This window comes from Periophthalmus magnuspinnatus, chromosome 9 (assembly GCF_009829125.3).
Source record: "Periophthalmus magnuspinnatus isolate fPerMag1 chromosome 9, fPerMag1.2.pri, whole genome shotgun sequence".
NCBI lineage: Eukaryota > Metazoa > Chordata > Actinopteri > Gobiiformes > Gobiidae > Periophthalmus > Periophthalmus magnuspinnatus.
This window is the reverse complement of record NC_047134.1, coordinates 7,174,064-7,194,066: the sequence shown is the minus strand read 5'-3', so window position 1 is coordinate 7,194,066 and position 20,003 is coordinate 7,174,064. Positions and strand designations below refer to the sequence as shown.

The following is a 20,003-nucleotide window of genomic DNA, read 5'->3' as shown; positions in this document are numbered from 1 at the left end:
ATCGGACTCATCTCGGACAGCGATGAGTCTGCCTACAGGAGGGAGGTGGACCGGCTGGTGTCCTGGTGCAGCAGCAACAACCTGGAGCTCAACGCCCAGAAGACAGTGGAGATGATTGTGGACTTCAGGAAAATCACAGCCCCCCTGCCTCCCCTCACCCTGACGGACTCCCCCATCACCACTGTGGACTCTTTCCGCTTCCTGGGCACCTGCATCACCCAGGATCTCAAATGGGAGCCGACCATCAGCTCCCTCATCAAGAAAGCCCAGCAGAGGATGTTCCACCTGCGGCAGCTGAGGAATCTCAAGCTGCCAGTCCAGATGATGGTGCAGTTTTACACTTCCATCATTGAGTCCATCCTCACCTCCTCCATCACTGTTTGGTTCGCTGGGACCACTGCCAGGGACAGACAGACTGCAGCGCATTGTGCGCTCTGCTGAGAAGGTGATTGGCTGCAGCCTTCCATCTATACAGGACCTGTACGTCTCCAGGACTCGGGGGCAAGCAGGCCGTATAGCAGCTGACACTTCTCACCCTGGACATGGACTATTTGAGCCACTTCCCTCTGGCAGGAGGCTACGGTCCATTGGGACCAGAACCTCTCGCCATGAGAACAGTTTCTTCCCCTCTGCTGTTTGTCTCATGAACACTTTATAATATCTGCACTAAACTGGACACTTTATAACACCGGTCACTTTAATAAGCCACTTTGCACTGTTGTTTTGATGCTGCTGTTGTATATATTTTCTCCCGTTAAGTATTTCATTTGATTTTTTAAGCATATCTTTTTAACTTTGTGCATGCCCTTATTTGTATTTGTATTTATTCAGTGTGTTTATGTTGCACTTTTTCACCGAAGCAAGTTCCTAGTTTGTGAACTGTGTTCACAGACTATGGCAATAAAAGTCTTCTGATTCTGAAGAAGATCAGACCCAGGAAGGCAGCAGGACCAGACGGCATCAGCTCCAGGCTCCTTAAGTCCTGTGCAGATGAACTGTGCAGAGTTATGGAGCATGTCTTCAACATGAGCCTAAAGCTGAGGGTGGTACCACAACGCTGGAAGACCTCCTGCGTTTTACCGGTGCACAAGACGGCACAGGCCAAGGAGCTCAGCAGCTTCAGGCTGGTGGCTCTAACATCTCACCTGATGAAGACACTGGAGAGACTGGTCCTTGGCCACCTCCGCTCCACCGTGAGCTCAGCGATGGACCCGCTGCAGTTTGCGTACCGGCCTGGCATCGGAGTGGAGGACGCCATCATCTACCTGCTGCACTGCTCACTGTCTCACTTGGAGAACCCCGGCAGCACTGTGAGGATTCTCTTCTTTGACTTCTCCAGTGCTTTTGACACCATCCAGCCACTGCTCTTGAGGGACAAGCTGGAGACCGCCGGGGTGGTCTGACCTGGCAGACTGGATCCTGGAGTACAAACTGGGGCCGGTTTGTGAGAGCCAAGAACTCTGATCTCATGACCTGTGTGTGGGGGTGCCCCAGTGCACTGTCCTCGCACCCTTTCTTTTCACCCTTTACACTGCAGACTTTCAGACACAACACGGACAGCTGCGTCCTGCAGAAGTTCTCTGATGACTCTGCCATCATTGGCCTCATCAAGGATGATGACGATGTGGAGTACAGAGGACTAACGCAGGACTTTGTGGACTGGTGTCAGCAGAACCACCTCATCATCAATGCAGAGAAGACCAAGGAGATCGTGGTGGACTTCTGCAGACGCCACTCTACTGCTCCCTCAGTGAACATTCAGGGAAGAGACATTGAGAGAGTGGACTCATACAAGTACCTGGGTGTTCATCTGAACAACAAACTGGACTGGACTCACAACACAGATGCACTGTACAGGAAGGGCCTGAGCAGGCTCTATCTCCTGAGGAGACTCTGGTCTTTTGGAGTGAGAGAGCCACTCCTGAAGACCTTCTATGACTCTGTGGTGGCACCAGCCATCCTGTATGGTGTGGTCTGCTGGAACAGCAGCATCACAGAGAGGGAGAGGAAGAAGCTGGACAAGGTCATCAAGAAGTCCAGCTCTGTCCTGGGCTGCCCTCTGGACTCAGTGCAGGAGGTGGAGGATAGGAGGGTCCTGGATAAGGTCATTTCTATGCTGGGCCATGAGTCTCACCCCCTGCAGGACGCTCTGTCTGCCCTGGAGAGCAGCTTCAGTGACAGACTGATTCACCCTCGCTGTGTGAAGGAGAGGTTTCACAGGTCTTTCCTTTCCTTCCTGCTGCTGTCAGACTGTACAATGAACACTGTTAACACTGAACATGTGTCATTCATCCATACCTATGTGCAATACTCAAGTCACTTTACGAAGATGTTATATTAGAGTCTATTTTTAGTTTATTTTTAAGTATATTTTAAAAATTATTTTAAACTATTTATCTATTATCTTGTTTTATTGCATGTACCATTTTCCTTCTGTTCTTTAACTGTGCGGTGCAATACTGGAATTTCCCCACTGTGGGACTAATAAAGGCATATCTTATCTTATTTGTGATGGCATGGGTAACTTGCACATCTATGAAGGCACCATTAATGCGGAAAGATACATACAGGAGCAACATATGCTGCGATCCAAGCAATGTCTTTGCTTATTCCTTGCTTATTTCAGCAAGACAATGCCAAGCCACAGTCTGCACGTGTTACAACAGCACGGCTTCGTTGTAAAAGAGTGTGGGTACTAGACTGGCCTGCCTGCAATCCAGACCTGTCTCCCACTGAAAATGTGTGGTGCATTATGAAGCGCAAAATACGACAATGGAGACTCCGGACTACTGAGCGACTGAAGTTGTACATTAACCAAGAATGGGAAAGGAATCCTCCTGCAAAGCTTGAACAATTAGTGTCCTCAGTTCCCTAATGCTTATTGATTGTTGTTAAAAGGAAAGGTGATGTAACACAGTGTTAAACATGCCCCTGTCCCAGCTTTATTGGAACGTGTTGCAGACATCAAATTGAAAATGAGTGAATATTTGCATAAAAAAAAAAAACTTGATCAATTTGATCATTAAATATCATGTCTTTTTAGTTTATTCAGTTCAATATAGGTTGAAAATGATTTGCAAATCATCGTATTCTATATATTTTTTTAAAGTTTTACACAGCATCCCAACTCCACTGGAATTGGGGTTGTATTAAGTCACTCCCCCTTCAGAGCACTATCACAACACAATGAGCGTGCTGATGAAACTGCTGAACATCATTTCAGTTTTGTCCACTTGCTGTGTAGATGTTTATATCATGTTTTTTGTATGTTTATGGAGAATTGTTGTGTGGGAGCATGGGTGAAGTAGGCTTGTGGGCTGAGCTTTGCACAGAATCTCAGAGCTTACCATAAGGAAAGTTCAAATAGTACCCAGTAAAGATCGCTAAAATACTGAAACATGCAAGAATGACATCTTAAGCCTCTTCGGGAATGTTTTTGATAAGGGAACAACATTATAAAAGGATAGAAAGATAAATAAAAAAAAAATATTTTGCATGATACCACTCTTTAAATATTATGTTAACTATTTTTGTAAAATGAATAGTCTAATCTGTTTTATGTGCTCAATTCTTTACCACTTCTCTGATGGTGGAGATTTGTGTTAAGTCTGGCTTTTTTTTAGACAGTTTCAGACCACATCACTGACATCAGCACTAGAGTAGACTAGTGTGTGTCCGATAGTGACCCCTCCACATCAGTCACATGCAGATGCACTGGACACTCAGCACTAAAGAGGGGAAGTGTGTAGGACTAGTGGTCACGGGGTAAGTGCACATCATATGAACTAGAGTCTTTTAAACACAGCGCAAACCGGGGGTTAAAGCAGGCTACATGGAACTACAAGAGCTAAGGGCATGACTTATTGTAATTAAATGCAATGTAGAAGGTGAATTTGTTAGTGCCATTCTGGTTGTGTTCACATTTTCACGCACCACATCAGAATGGGAGTAGATTTGATCCAGGACAACAGTAGTTCGTCTAGTAGAGTGCTCGTCTTCTGATCCACAGGTTGGCAGCTCAAATCCGTTTTGCATTTGATTGATATAGGATATAATGACACCTGGGGCATCTGCTATTGCCAGTGGTCTCCCATCCAAGTACTAACCAGCCCTGCTTAGTTTTCGAGATCTGACGAGATCAGTCTTTGACAAAGAGGCTTGGTCACAGGTAGAGCGCTCAGATCCACTGACCCACAGGCGGAAGTAAAGCACTTTGAGTTCCTTGAAGTTAGAAAAGTGCTATAGAAATGTCTTTTTTTTTTATAAACAAGAACTAGACTGGGATCATATCATGACTAGTCTAGAACAGGGCTAAAGCAGGACTAGAACATGATCAAACCAAGTCTAAACCAAGATTAGAATAGAGCCAAACCAAGTCAACACTCTACATCAGTGGTCCCCAACCACCGGGCCGTGGACTGGTACCGGTCCGTGGATCAATTGGTACCGGGCCACCGGCCGTCCAAAAAATAATTAATTATTTCCGTTGTATTTATTATCTGAGTCTGAACAATCGTTTATTTTGAAAAATCTTTTATTTTGAAAAATGACCGGATTCTCTCGGTTACATTTCCGTCACTTGAGCGCCGACAACTTAACCACTTAGCGTTTCGACAGCCCGCCCGCGACGGCCTTTACGTTACAACTTTACAGCAATGTACGTGTATTTCTGCGTCACCCACACAAACAATCTACACATCAAATGGAAGCTACGGCATTCATCTTTCTGAATATGTAAACCGTTTACACCTCTAATCACCACAGTGCTGACAGGAAAGACGTTTTTACAGAGAAGTCAGAAATGTGGATTTGGACTTCACTTACCATTGAGCGCTCTGGTTCTGTCAAACATCAACATATTCACACAAAGTTGGTCTCATTCGTTCCATAAAGGTCCAGAGAATATAATCCAGTCAAGAAATTATGTCCACAAAGGAAGTTAGAGCCTCCATGTCCAATCTGTTGCAGGAAAGTGAAATCTGTTCCGTCACTTCTCTGCATGTCTTTTGTCAGTTTCAGGCATAATAAACTTCTGACAGCGCCAACTTTGTTCCTCAGCACAAAACAAACTTGTTAGCTTGTGATTGACACCAAAGTTGGCCAATAAGGTGGGGGCTGTGGGTTAGTGGAGCCGTGGACAGTGAATGAGAGCTACAGATGATTGAAAGAGTACGCCCCACTCTCCTCCTTGTAGAATCAAGCTGTTACATTACACACGTTTAGTGATGTTTTCCTCTTAAAGCCCATCAGAATCAGATCTGCGGAACACGCTGATGCGTGACATGCAGTGGTTTACTGTAATTTTACGCAGCAGTTTTGCGTTTTTATGTGTGTTCCAAAGTGTATAAATGCTCAGCAGACAAACTTACAGTGATTCTGACACCTGTGGGTAAAACTATAGGGTGTTACCTTTACAAAGACCCCGAACTAGTGCAGTTACTACTGAGGGTTCAATAGTGGTGATTATTTTAATTTGGAGAGGTCAGAACAAAGGCAATTTCACCAAAATGACCCGGAATGCTAAGGGGTTACAAATTAGCAAAATGAGTAAAAAAAAAAAAAAACCCGGTCCACGGTAAAATTTTCAAGTGTTGGCCGGTCCACGGTGATAAAAAGGTTGGGGACCACTGCTTTACATTCTTCCAGAATTAAGACTGTCACATGCTTATTTGCTTACATGCATTTTGCCATCTCAAACTATTTTCATATCATATAATTTCACAAAGAAACTGATAAAAAGAATACAATTTCCATCTTTATAGTTTTCATGACCACTCACACTGAAATGCTATGTTGTTATATTTAGAATCAAATCTATTTATTTCTATAATGTGTAATGTGTTCTGGTACCAGTGGACAGAGCCAGGGAGTTACTGGATACGATATGTCTATAAATACCATGTACTCAGCTCCCTAAGTGACATTGTGCTACTTAGTAGTTATGCAGTCTGAGATGTATACCATGTGCAATATTCAGAATCTGATGGACCTTGTAGTAAAGAAAAATGCAATTAGACATATCTCCATAATGGTTCATATATTATGTCATATGAACAAATTAACTGCCTTTTTTAGAGTTATGTGAGATCTGTGTGTGTGGAATAGTGCTACTGTTATATTTGAAATGAAGGTGTCTCACGGTCATATGTGTGTGGTGTCTGTGTCAGGCCCCCCCCTCAAGGGCATCAGGCATTTTATTGCCAAAAAAATACTTAATTTGGTGGAATCAACATAAAAAAGTCCTTAGTAGCAAGTTAGCACGTTTTACTGTATCACCAACAGAATGCATCAGACCTTTGTCTGATGCATGTTTTTGTATTGTGAGCATGGTCATGTTCATTTTGAGCCTTATCCTTGAGGAGCACCTGCTTTAGATTTTTACTAAGAAAGCCCTCTGAAGCTGTTAGTAATATATATTAAATTATTAATTGATGGATCATTAATAATATGCAAAAGAGTATGTTTAGTGGTCATTACATGCTGATGATGCACATCAAATGCCATGTCTATTACTTATATGGCAATGGATTATGCCACCATGGAAGGTCTATGGACAAAGGACTGCTTTGTCATGTTTAGATCATGTTTTATTCCATTCCTATTTAATGACTTTTTCATATTGAGTCAGAGAGATCTAAATTCTGATAGCAAAACCAGGACAAATTTGCCTCAGACAACTTACACTTAATAAAGAATGTGGAATTTGAAGTAGCTCTGAGATAAAACAACAATCGTTCAATAATTCAATGCGTGTCAATTTTTTAAACATCTTTGAAAATATGCAGCGGCTGCAGGGTCCCTCCCACTCAGTGCACACTCTTGGAGTAGTCCATTCTAAGCTGAAAGGGGAGAATGCTTTGACAGATAAAATATATTTGAAAATCACATACTATTTTGATGTTTTTTTTTTTTTCTTGTTTAAAAGTTAACTACTCAATTTTTTGTGATATTGAGAGACTATCAAATGGATCAGAGGCCTGGGCCATTGGTAACCTTAAACCCACTCTCTGTGTCATGTGTGCAGGCGTGTCGGGACTTCCTGGACCTGGCGGAAAGCCACAGCCGCAGATGGCAGCGTGCTCTGCAGTATGAGCGGGAGCAAAGGGCCCACCTGGAGGAGACCATCGAGCAGCTAGCCAAACAGCACAACAGCCTGGAGCGTGCCTGGAGACAGAAGCCCAGCCACCCCAGTACGTCAAGCAGTGCCCCCTGCTTCAGCAAGGGTCAGTGTGGCATGGCTAACCACTCTGCAACCAAGCACTTATACATCTGCAACACAGCTAACCACTCTACCAACAAGCACTTATGCATCTGCAACATTGGCACAGTAGGTCCAACCAGAATGTCACAATTAAATCATAGAGGTAGGTAGTACTTACTAACATTTACTTGAGTAACTTTTAAAAGAAACTGAACTTTTCCAGCAGCATACTTTAATTCTACTTGAGTGTTATTGAGTAAATATGAATTGAGTTATATGAGTAAAAGTTTTGGCTACTCTTCCCAAGTCTACAAGTGACAAGAGCTTTATGTTGACAATATGAAATGATTTCAACATTGTGGGTTTCTTGTATTGCTCCTTCAGATATGGTTTAGTTGTGCCAATTTTGCCTCTGTAGCACTAAACCAGTCCTCATTACCTAAACTGCAGTAGCTGCAGCCAATCATTAATCAGTGCTAGTGTAGCCTCTGCTGCTCAGTGGGTGAATTCTGGAGGTTCTAAGCAATCACATGAGGCATGGCCTGTCCATATACTGAGAATGAGAAAAACTTACTGTTTTAAAAAAAAGGAATGGCAATACATGTAAGCATAGGCTACACACAGATCATACACACGTGAACAAATTGTTACCGTCGGTTAATGAAAGAAAAACTCACAACGGTCACAGAAATAACTTGAATTTAACAAAAGTAATAATAAATAATAATTCAGACATTGCTTTTCAACCATGCTTCAACAGAATTATTTAAAAAAATTAACTCATGAAACAGGCCTGGACAAAAATGATGGTACCCCTAGAAAAGACAGAAAATAATGTGACCAAAGAGACATTCTCCCAGAAGCTTTGTGGCTTGTCAACATGTAGTTTGGCAAATTCCAATCCGTCTTTTTTTTTGTTTTGTTTAACAATGGTGTCCTCCTTGGTCGTCTCCCATTAAGTCCACTTTGGCAACAATGGATGGTGCGATCTGACATTGATGCTCCTTCAGCTTGAAGTTCACTTTTAATCACTTGAGAAGTTTTTTCCAGGCTCTTTTGTTACCATTCGTATTATCCGTCTCTTTGATTTGTCATAAATTTTCCTCCTGCGGCCATGTTAAATTTCTGAATAATATATGCAACTGTAGTCACAGAAACATTAAGCTGCATGGAGATGGTCTTATTAGATGTTACCTTTAAAATGCTTGTCTATAATTTTCTTTCTAATGTCATGAAACAACTCTTTCCTTTGCTTCCTCTGGTCCATGTTGAGTGTGGTACACACCATGTCACCAAACAGCACAGTGACTACCTGTAGCCCTATATATAGGCCCGCTGTCTGATTACAAGACTGTTGACACCTGTGATGCTAATTAGTGGACACACCTTGGATTAACATGTCCCTTTGGTCACATTATTTTCAGTCTTTTCTAGGGGTACCATCATTTTTGTCCAGGCCTGTTTCATAAGTTTATTTTTTTAAGTAATTCGTTTGAAGCATTCTTGAAAAGCAATATCTGACTTTCATTGGTTGAATTTCATAGAATTTTTATATATTTGTATTTATTTAATTATTTTTTTAGGCCCGAGCCCATACAGGGCGTAGGGCCTATTGCTTCCGCAACGATGAGTGCATGGGCAAAGCCTCGTGGCAGCACTGCACCGTGCACAGTCTCCTGTATCCTAGCAACCCATGCCGTAGGCATGGGACATGCATATTTGTTCTTGCTAGCATGTCAGCAAGCCCATTGACTCAATGTTGATGCTGACGCAGCGCGAAGTGCTCATGTCGCCAAACACACTCCTGGCATCGAGCCCTATCCAAGCCCCCATGCCGCAGGCATGGGCCATACTTGTTACTGCTAAAATGAATGGAAGTCAATGGAAGGTCAATGGCGGACCCTGACGCCATGGCGAATGACGAGCGCGTTAGCGCTCGTCATTCGCCATTGACCCCACGGTGACGTGGGGAAAGTCGAGAGCTTTCAAAAAATGTATAATATGTCATTGTAATTTTTTCGGATATATTGTTTTTGCTAAAAATATTATTATTATTTAGAATTATTTATTATTTAGAATTTGACCTCCTGAACATATTCAAAAACTCACCAAATTTTGCCCAAAATTCAGGTCTGGTGAAATTTTTTTTTTTTTTTTATGTGTTGCATCATTGGGCATAAAAAAATGGCGCGACAGTGCCCTCTGCAAAAGTCAAATTTTAGAGCGTCAATGGGAGACGTCGACGTCAACTTTCTCATACAGCCACGAAATTCGGTACATGCATTCTTCAAGTGATGCCAAACAAAAAATATTATTATGGCCACGCCCTCTGACACACCGGAAGTCTGCCATGTTGGATTGAAAATTCCAAAATGGCGACTCAGCATTGCAGGGCTGAAATTCACTGTACATCATCTAGACAAGTGGGGCATCAAAAGTTATCCAATTCATGATGATCCCTTTTACGGTTTCCGTGCGGCGAAGCCGCAAAATTCCATCGGAATTTTTGCAAATTTGAAAAGTCAAAATTTGCTCCCGTTTGCGCAAGCAAAGTCTGATTTTGCTCAAATTCGAATCAGTTGTAAAACTTTCGGGCCTAAAGCTACTCATTACAATAGAAACTAAATTGGCGTGATAGCACCCCCTACAGAACATCTAATATATTTGTATGTAAGGCCGAAAATTTAGTTTTCCCAAATGTTACCAAATTTGACACAAAATTCCATTGGGTCATCCCAATCAATAAAGTCAATCAGACTCATGTGTTTTTTTGCTCCTTGTTGCCATGGCGATGTGCCAAACTGCCAATGTTATCCTAAAGGGAAACCTCCCAATTTTTCCCATTCATGGGAAAAATATTAGTTTTATGGAATAATGTGAAATTTGGCACCATGACTCTTCATGTCATCCTGATCAAAAAAGTCAATCAGACCCAAGTCATATTTTTCACTGAGTTGCCATGGCGATGCGCGAAAGCGCCCATGTTATCCTAATGGTGTCATGATCTGCACTGTCCGCTCCTGGTTTTCCTCCCTGTGTGCTCTTCCCCCTCCCTCACCTGCCTGTACCTGGAGCTGGGCGGAGCTCTCGGCTCCTCCCGCGCACACCTGCTCCCCATCTGGCTAATCACCACACCTGCCGTGGATAAGAGGAGATGGGGGAAGACACTCAGTGGGAGATCGTCTGTTTGCACTCACCCTGTCTGTGCTGTGTTTGTCGTCCTCACTTGTTCCTGTCGTGCCTGCGTTTCTGTCATCCCTGTGTTCCTGTCGTGCTCTGGCCCTGGATGTCTCCTGCCCGCTCTGCCCTACGCCCGTCTGGTCTGCCTGTCGTCCTGTGGTCCCTTCATGTCCCCAGTCCCTGTGTTCCCTGTGTTTCCTGTGTTCCTGCTCACCTGCTCACCTCCGGATCACCCGCTGTTTGTACTTGTCCTATTCCTACAATAAATCCTGTAAATATTCCCCGAGTCTGCATCCTTTGGTCCGCTACACTCACCCATTACGACAAATGGGAAAATTTCCAAATTTTCATAGATTTCAAAAAATTTATAACGACTTATTTGCTTCATGGAGGAATGTGAAATTTGGCACAGTGATTCTTCAGGTCGTCCCCGTCAAAAAAGTCCGGGGGGGCCCAAGTTTGTATTTTGCACGGTGTTGCCATGGCGATGCCTGGAAAACCCATGTTTTTGCATTTTGTGCATCAGCACTTCCGATTTCTATTGACTTGTTTGGTGCCAAATGTAGCCCAAAGCCGCAATAAAACAGAGGCAAGTGGTGCGTCAGCGCCACCTACAGGGAGTGCCGGGTCGGCCGAGTGCGAAGCACGGCCCGCGAGGGCCGTCCGATGCCGCTTGCGGCTTTAATTTATTTATTACTTTTGTCATATTCAAGTTATTTCTGTGACCATTGTGAGTTCTTCTTTCATTAACCGAAGGGTACCAACGATTTTGTCCACGTGTGTAATTAACTGTGGCTTTTGTGATTCTATATCTGAGATTTGATTGTGACATACACTATCAGTCAGTTCTTTAAGTTCTACTTTCCACATTTTATGTACACACAGAAGATTTATTAGATATGATTATTTAGATTTATGGACTTATATAGCAAAGCAATAAAAGTCAAAAGTCAACAATATATATTTTTTAAATATTTTGTATTCAAATCTTTAAAGTATCCACCCTTTACAACCCAGCAATCCCTTGGCCTCCTTTTATTGCGCTTCTTGATGAAGTCTCCTTAACAGAGGTGGGTAGAGTAACCAAAAATTCTACTCAAGTAAGTGACGTTACTTCAAAATAATATTACTCAAGTAGAAGTAGAAGTTTTGGTTAGAGAGTAACTGTTGGGATGTGACATCTGATTTATAATTTGAAGTAAATATAATGAATGACAAAGCATTAAATATACAAAAAATGTGATATTTTTAAAGAAAAGACACAAAAATGAAGCAAACCAAACTATATCTGAAGGAGTGGCGCAAGAAACCCCCACATTCAAATAATTTCTTACTGTCAACATAAAGCTTTTGTCACTTACAGTGAGAAGAGTAACCAAAACCTTTACTCAAGTAAAAATATTTCTGAAGTAGAACAAAATTATGCTGCTAGAAAAGTACTCTGAAAAGTGCAATTTCTTTCAAAAGTTACTCAAAGTAAATGTTACTGAGTACTACCCACCTGTATGAGCAAGATATAATCATGTGACCTTCTGGTTGGACCTACTGTGCCAGTGTTGCCTCTGTACACAAATGAAGATTCACATTTATATAAAATGTTTTTATTTACATTTTACTAATATGCATTTATTTGTTGTAATTCATGTCTCAAACCAACAGCTTCATAATTCTTTAATTGTGCTAACACATATTACGAAATATAAAATAATACAATTTCCTGGCCTCATATTTGGAGGCTGATAAGTTTCCTATAGTTTTTCTGCGGCTGTACAATACTTAAAGGCCTCCTGTCACCTGTGGACATGTGTGAGCACCGGACCAGTGTGTTTGAATGACTCTATGAATACTAACCTCACACTGTAACATGCTGTAACTCACTTAGCTGCGTTATTTAAACAGATTATAGCTGATCAGGTACCATGGGTTGCTCATTAGTGTGTGTGTCTGTGTTTGTATGTGCTTGCTTGTGAGAGCAGAGGGGAGTGAGAGAGCGCCCAAAGAGGAGCCCAGTGACGAGGATGAGGAGACGGAGTATTTTGACGCTATGGAGGACTCACCTGCTTTCATCACCGTAACGACCAGTGACAACATGCTGCACAGGTAAAGCCCACATGTTGTGATGGTGACACGAGTGACTGGGGTTTGGTATGGTGGTTTAGTTCTGTTACGCAGAATTCGTGATGGTTAGTTTTGGTTAAGTTCTGAATTTGTCCACGTTTAGACCTGGTTTAGTTCTGGTTTTGTTCTGGTTTACACTCATTTTAGACATTAAGCTCCAGAGATGGGAAGTATATGAACTCATAAGTCACTTTTTAATAAAATTGTACTTTTCAGATGCCATACTTTTACTATTACTTGAGTAATATATTGTAGTGTAACAGTATTCTTACTTGATTAATATATTTTACAGTGTAACAGTACTCATACTTGAGTAAAAGTTGTGACTGCAGCTTTATGTTGACAATACTTATGTTTTGAACATTTGTGTCTCTTCTTCAGATCTCATTTTGGTAAATTCTTTGAAAATATCAAATTATTATTTAATGTTTTGTCCTCATATATACATTCACTTTAAATTATAAATCTGATGTTAACGTCCAGACAGACGGTGTAAGAAATACTTTAAGGATCTCCTCCTCCTTATTTGCTGCTGCCGCTTGGCCAGGACTCCCTTGCAAAAGAGGTTTTTAATCTCAATGGGACCTTCCTGGTTAAATAAAGGTTAAATAAAACAAAATAAAATCCCACTGTCACGTCTTCCGAGGAGGAAGCAAAGACTCGGTACCTGGAGGCGGACTCATCAATCACCCTGGCTGAAGTCACTGAAGTGGAAAGCTCCTCGGCTCCAGGTGTGGATGACATCCATCCCGAGTATCTTAAGTCTCTGGATGTTGTGGGGCTGTCTTGGCTGACATGTCTCTGCAAAATCGCGTGGTGGTTAGGGATAGTGCCGCTGGGCTTGCAGACCGGGGTGGTGGTCCCTCTGTATAAGAAGGGGGACTGGAAGGCCTCCCCAGTAAGGTGTATTCCAGGGTACTGGAGAGGAAAATCTGACCGGTAGTCAAATCTCAGATTCAGAAGTAGCAGTGTCGTTTTCGTCCCGATTGCAGAACACTCGACCAACTCTGTACTCTCCACTCTCCATTGGGTGCTTGAGGGTTCATGGGACTTTTCCCAACCAGTGCTTTGTGGATTTGGAGAAGGCAATCGACCGTGTTAACCTATGTTCCAGTAAAATTATCACCATGATTACCCCATGAATCCGTACATCTTTGGTCAATCGTCATTTCAGTTCGCTGCACCCAACGACTGGAACAATCTACAAAAAACACTAAAACTTAGTATTCTGACTCCAATAGCTTCATTCATCAACTCAATAAAATCTATAGTATGTGACCAATGTACTTGTTTTTAACTCTGTTTTTAACTTTCTGTAAATAGTGGAAAATAGGAACTGTCTTAATGTTGTTGTTTTACCTTGTCTTCTGCCTCTTGGCCAGGTCATTGTTGAAAATGAGAATTGGTTCTCAATCGACCTACCTGGTAAAATAAAGGTTAGATAAAAAAAAAAAAAGTGTCTCTTGTGGTGCCTTTTGGGAGGTGCTCCAGGAGTATGGGGTCCCTTTGCCAATGGCTGTCAGGTCTCTGTATGAGCTACAGAGCTGTCTTTGCATTGCTGGCAGTAAGTCAAACCTGTTCCCAGTGCATGTTGGACTCCACCAGTGCTACCCTTTGTCACCGGTTCTGTTCATTGCTTTTATGGACAGAATTTCTAGGTGCAGCCAGGGATGAGATGGGATTCTTTTCAGAGACCACAGATTCTCATCTCTGCTGTTTGCAGATGATGTGGTCGTGATGGCTTCATCGAGCCAGAACCCGCAGCAGGCACTGGGGCAGTTTGGAGCCGAGTGTGAAGTGGCTGAGATGAGAATCAGTTTGTCTAAACCAAGGCCATGGTTCTCGACTGGATAAAAGTGGCTCACCCTCTCCGGGTGGGTGGAGAGTCCTTACTTCCAGTGGAGGAATTCAAGTATCTTGCGGTCTTGTTCACGAGTGAGGGGAAGCAGATCAAGTTTGTATTTTGCACGGTGTTGCCATGGCGATGCCTGGAAAACCCATGTTTTTGCATTTTGTGCATCAGCACTTCCGATTTCTATTGACTTGTTTGGTGCCAAATGTAGCCCAAAGCCGCAATAAAACAGAGGCAAGTGGTGCGTCAGCGCCACCTACAGGGAGTGCCGGGTCGGCCGAGTGCGAAGCACGGCCCGCGAGGGTCAGTTGATCAGAGATGGGTAGAGTAGCCAAACATTTAAGAGTAGGAGTAAGAGTAACGTCACTTCAAAATAATAATCATAATTTAAAAAAATAATTACTCAAGTATAAGTACAAAGTACTGGTACAATAAATTACTCAAGTATATGTAGTTGGGAAAATTACTACTACTGTCGGTAATTTAAAAAGTAACTGTTCCACTTAGGGCTGCATGATTTAGGAAACAGGTCTTAATAACAAATCTTTTGAATAAAAATACAAGGATGCTGTCTTATTTGCAGAGGCTACATCTCCATAAGCATCTACACTACTACAAAAGAAAACAAAGACTTTAGAAGTCTTATTGTACCTAATACACACATGGACAAAAATGTTGGTACCCTTCGGTTAATGAAAGAAAAACTCACAGCGGTCACAGAAATAACCTGAATCTGACAAAATTAATAATAAATTAAAGCTGCAAGCGGCATTGAACGGCCCTTCTCTAGATGATGTACAGTGATTTTCAGCCCTGCAGGTGAAGCGCCTTCAGAGGAGTTAATTAAAATGCGAGGTCAGCAAAAACGCTGACTTTGCATTTTGGAATTTTCAATCCAAGATGGCCAACTTCCGGTTTGTCAGGGGGCGTGGCCATAATAATATTTTTTACAACATATAAAAAAATAAATTTTTCGCCAGACCTGAATTTTGGGCACAATTTGGTGAGATTTTTAATATGTTCAGGGGGTCAAATTCCTGCTCAAAGAGCAGAACAGGAAGAAATAAAAAATAATAATTAAAGCCGCAAGCAGCATCGAACGGCCCTCATGGGCCGTGCTTCCCACTCGGCTGACCCGGCACTCCCTGTGGGTGGCGCTGACGCACCACTTGTCCCTTTTTTATTGGGGCTTTGGGCTGCACTTGTCACCAAACAAGTCAAAACACTTTGGAAGTGCTGATGCACAAAATGCAAAAACATGGGTTTTCCAGGCATCGCCATGGCAACACCGTGCAAAATACAAACTTGGCCCCCCCGGACTTTTTTGACGGGGACGACCTGAAGAATCACTGTGCCAAATTTCACATTCCTCAATGAAGCGAATAAGTCATTATAAGATTTTCAAATGTACGAAAATTTGGAAATTTTCCCATTAGGATAACATGGGCGCTTTCGCGCATCGCCATGGCAACCCAGTGAAAAACATGACTTGGGTCTGATTGACTTTTTTGATCAGCATGACATGAAGAGTCATGGTGCCAGATTTGACATTATTCCATGAAACTAATATTTTTCCCATGAATGGGAAAAATTGGGAGGATTCCCTTTAGGATAACATTGGCAGTTTGGCGCATCGCCATGGCAACACGGTGCATAAAACGACATAGGTCTGATTGACTTTATTAATTGGGATGACCCAATGGAATTTTGTGTCAAATTTGGTAACATTTGGGAAAACTAAATTTTCGGACCTCCATATAAATATATTAGATGTTCTGTAGGGGGTGCTATCGCGCCAATTTAGTTTCTGTCATAATGCGTAGCTTTAGGCCGGAAAGTTTTACAACTGATTTGAATTTGAGCAAAATCGGACTCTGCATGCGCAAACCGGAGCAAATTTTGACTTTTGAAAATTGCAAAAATTCCAATGGCAAAATGGCATTATGACTCTTCATGTCATCACGATCAAAAAAGTCAATAGGACCCATGTTATATCTTTCACTGGGTTGCTGTGACGATGCATGAAAGAGCCCATGTTATCCTAATGGGAAAATGTACAAATTTTCTTACATATCAGAGTCTCATAAGAACTTATTGGCTTCATGGAGCAGCATAAAATTAGGCACAGTGACTCTTCAGGTCGTCCCTGTCAAAAAAGTCCAACTTTGTATTTTGCACGGTGTTGCCATAGCGATGCCTGGAAAAAAACATGTTTTTGCCTTATGTGGCATTAGCGATTCAAATGTCTTCTGACTTTGTTTGATGTCAAGTGCAGCCCAAAGCCGCAATAAAACAGAGGCAAATGGCGCATCAGTGCCACCCTTAGGGAGTACCGGGTCGACCGAGTGCGAAGCACGGCCCGCGAGGGCCGTTCGATGCTGCTTGCGGCTTTAATTTATTATTACTTTTGTCAGATTCAATTATTTCTCTGACCATTGTGAGTTTTTCCTTTCATTAACCAAAGCGTACCAACAATTTTGTCCACGTGTGTAATTACCTGTGGCTTTTGTGATTGTATATCTGAGATTTGATTGTGACATACACTATCAGTTAGTTCTTTAAGTGCTACTTTCCACATTTTATGTACACACAGAAAACCTCAAATATATGAATATATGAAGCATGATTTATGGACTTATATAGCAAAGAAATAAAAGTCAAAAGTCAACAATATATATATATATTTTTTATATTTTGTATTCAAGTCTTCAAAGTATCCACCCTTTACAACCCAGCAATCACTTGGCCTTCTCTCATTGTGCTTCTTGATGAAGTCTTCTTAAATGGTTTTCACTTCACAGTTATGCTGCATCAGAGTCAAGAAATTTATTTTATTTTTTTTGTTTGTTTACTACATTCCACACAAGCCATGCATAGTTTTGATGCCTTCAGTGAGAATCTGCAGGGAAAATAATCATAGAAATAAAGAAGAAACAGAAATGGAAAAAGTGTGTCCAAACTTTTGACTGGTAGAGTATTGTGCCTAGTTTAACTTCAATGAACTTTTTCAAGTCACTGCTTTCCACCACTTTTAATACAGAGAGCATATAAAGTGTGGCTAACCAGACTATCAGCCATATATTTGAGCATGTCTTTCAATTCTACTAGAACTTTCTCATCCTGGTCTTTTCTCCTGTGCTATTCCCCAGGAGGTCTCAGAGTAACCTGAGTGGAGCCAGCGCAGGTCCCAACAGCGACTGGAGCCAGAACGATCATGTATGTTGCCTGCTTAAGAACACAGTCTCTGCTCATGTTTGCATACTATATGACCAAATCAAACTAGTGCGGCCACGATACAAAAATGTATTTGTATCTTTTATTTTTATTTATAGAATGTGATTTTCAAGGTGATTTTTGAATCATAGTACTTTCCTGTATATACTACCAGTCAAATGTTTGGACACACTTTTTTAATTAGGCCCGAGCCCATACAGGGCATAGGGCCTATTGCTTCCGCAACAATGAGTGCATGGGCTTTGCTCATGCACTCATTGTTGCAGACTGTCTTCACAAAGTTGCGCGTGAAGCTGACATGCGTCACCAGGAGTCAATAGGAGGAGTCACCCCCCGTCGCCCCCTGCACAGACTCCTGTATCCTAGCAACCCATGCCATAGGCATGGGACATACATATTTGTTCTTGCTAGCAGGAGCGAAGTGCTCATATCCCCAAACACACTCCTGACATCGAGCCCTATCCAAGCCCCCATGCCGCAGGACCCCGACGCCATGGCGAATGACGGGCACGTTAGCACCCGCCATTGTCCCCACGGTGACGTGGGGAAAGTCGAGAGCTTTCAAAAAACGTATAATATGTGATTGTAATGTTATCGGATATATTGTTTTTGCTAAAAATATTATTATTTTTAATTATTTTTTTTATTAGGCCCGAGCCCATACAGGGCGTAGGGTACGCCCTACACGAAGCCCATGCACTCATCGTTGCAGACTGTCTTCATGAAGTTGCGCGCGATAGCGCCCCCTACAGAACATCTAATATATTTGTATGGACGGCCAAAAATTTTGTTTTCCCAAATGTTACCAAATTTGACACAAAATTCTATTGGGTCATCCCAATCAATAAAGGCAATCAGACTCATGTCGTTTTATGCACCGTGTTGCCATGGTGATGTGCCAAACTGCCAATGTTATCCTAATGGGAATCCTCCCAATTTTTCCCATTCATGAGAAAAATATTAGTTTCATGGAATAATGTCAAATTTGGCACCATAACTCTTCATGTCATCCTGATCAAAAAAGTCAATGGGACCCATGTCATAGTTTTCACTGGGTTGCCATAGCGATGCGCAAAACAGTCCTTGTTATCCTAATGGGAAAATTTTCAAATTTTTTGTAGATTTCAAAGTCTTATAACGACTTATTACCGTCAACGACGAACATAAAATTTGGCACAGTGATTCTTCAGGTTGTCCCCGTCAAAAACGTCTGGGGGCCAAGTTTGTGGCGATGCCTGGAAAACCCATGTTTTTGCATTTTTTGCATCAGCACTTCCAATGTGTTTTGACTTGTTGGCGAAAAGTGCAGCCCAAAGCCGCAATAAAAAAGGGACAAGTGGCGCGTCAGCGCCACCCACAGGGAATGCCGGGTCAGCTGAATGTGAAGCACGGCCCGAAGGGCCGTTCGATGCCGCTTGTGGTTTTAGTTTTATCTTCCTTTTGGTTTCTGTCCTGATGCATGAATCTTTTAAAGAAGAATATGGATGGACATTGGTTTCTGTCCTGGATAACCACCGCTGGATGGAATGGTTAAAAATGTGGAAAGACGAAGCTGAAGTCAGAATCAGAAACACCATACACAAGCCTCTGCTCTTTGAAGATGCAACTGAAATGTGTGAGCTGAAACCACCCCAATTGCAGAACTCTTTGTCTCAACAGTTGACTGTACTGAAGTTTGATCCAGATCTGAACAACCCGCCTTCCAACCTATCTGTCTGATCCTTCACCAAATGACTCTACAACGCAGGACAGTAATGGACACGTGCAGATACAGATGGAAACAATCAAGGTGAGCCGTGCTGAGGAAGACACACTATGCCAATGGTTGAAGTCTCTGGTCCACAAGGTTCAACATTAGTTTTCTGTCCATGGATTTCTTGTGAAATATCTGCATGTCAAGAAAACTCTCTTCTCGACGCGCTGTTTTACCAATAAAGACTCAAAACAGATTTAGATATATTTACTCTGATCAGAGGGGATCAGAGGGAAGGAGCACAGAAGAAAACCACACGGACGTGCTTCCATGAAGTCTGTTCTGCCTTCTCCACTGTGTCCTCCTCAAACCAGGCTTTGTATTAACATTTTGAGATTCCAACAATTTCCTTATCTGTTAATAGAACAACATCCCAGACCCCTCCCCACATTCACCTGTCCTTTCTGTTATCTTAGGTTACTCATCTATTGACCATTCAACTTTTCACTCCGTTCAATCACTCACTTTGCGATTTGAACACTTTACGACAATATTTCTGATATATGTATTTGTAATGCAACTTAGAAACTTTATTACTTGACATACCCTTCAGTCTGTAACACAATATAAACACACACTTCATTAATGATAAAAACAAAAGCATCATTTCATTCACATTTCCCTCCTGTTTATCATTAATAAACTGTCATGATCACAGATCATCA

General features: G+C 42.1%; 1 protein-coding gene across 1 annotated transcript in view; it reads left to right on the top strand.

Moving 5' to 3' along the window:
* osbp2b (oxysterol binding protein 2b) overlaps positions 1-20,003 on the top strand; it is a 121,338-nt gene that overhangs the window by 68,331 nt on the left and 33,004 nt on the right. The window contains exons 4-6 of the mRNA XM_033972984.2: positions 7,025-7,223; positions 12,358-12,481; positions 17,501-17,567. Of these exons, the coding sequence (XP_033828875.2) occupies positions 7,025-7,223; positions 12,358-12,481; positions 17,501-17,567 (390 nt within the window). The remainder of the gene's footprint in view (positions 1-7,024; positions 7,224-12,357; positions 12,482-17,500; positions 17,568-20,003) is intronic.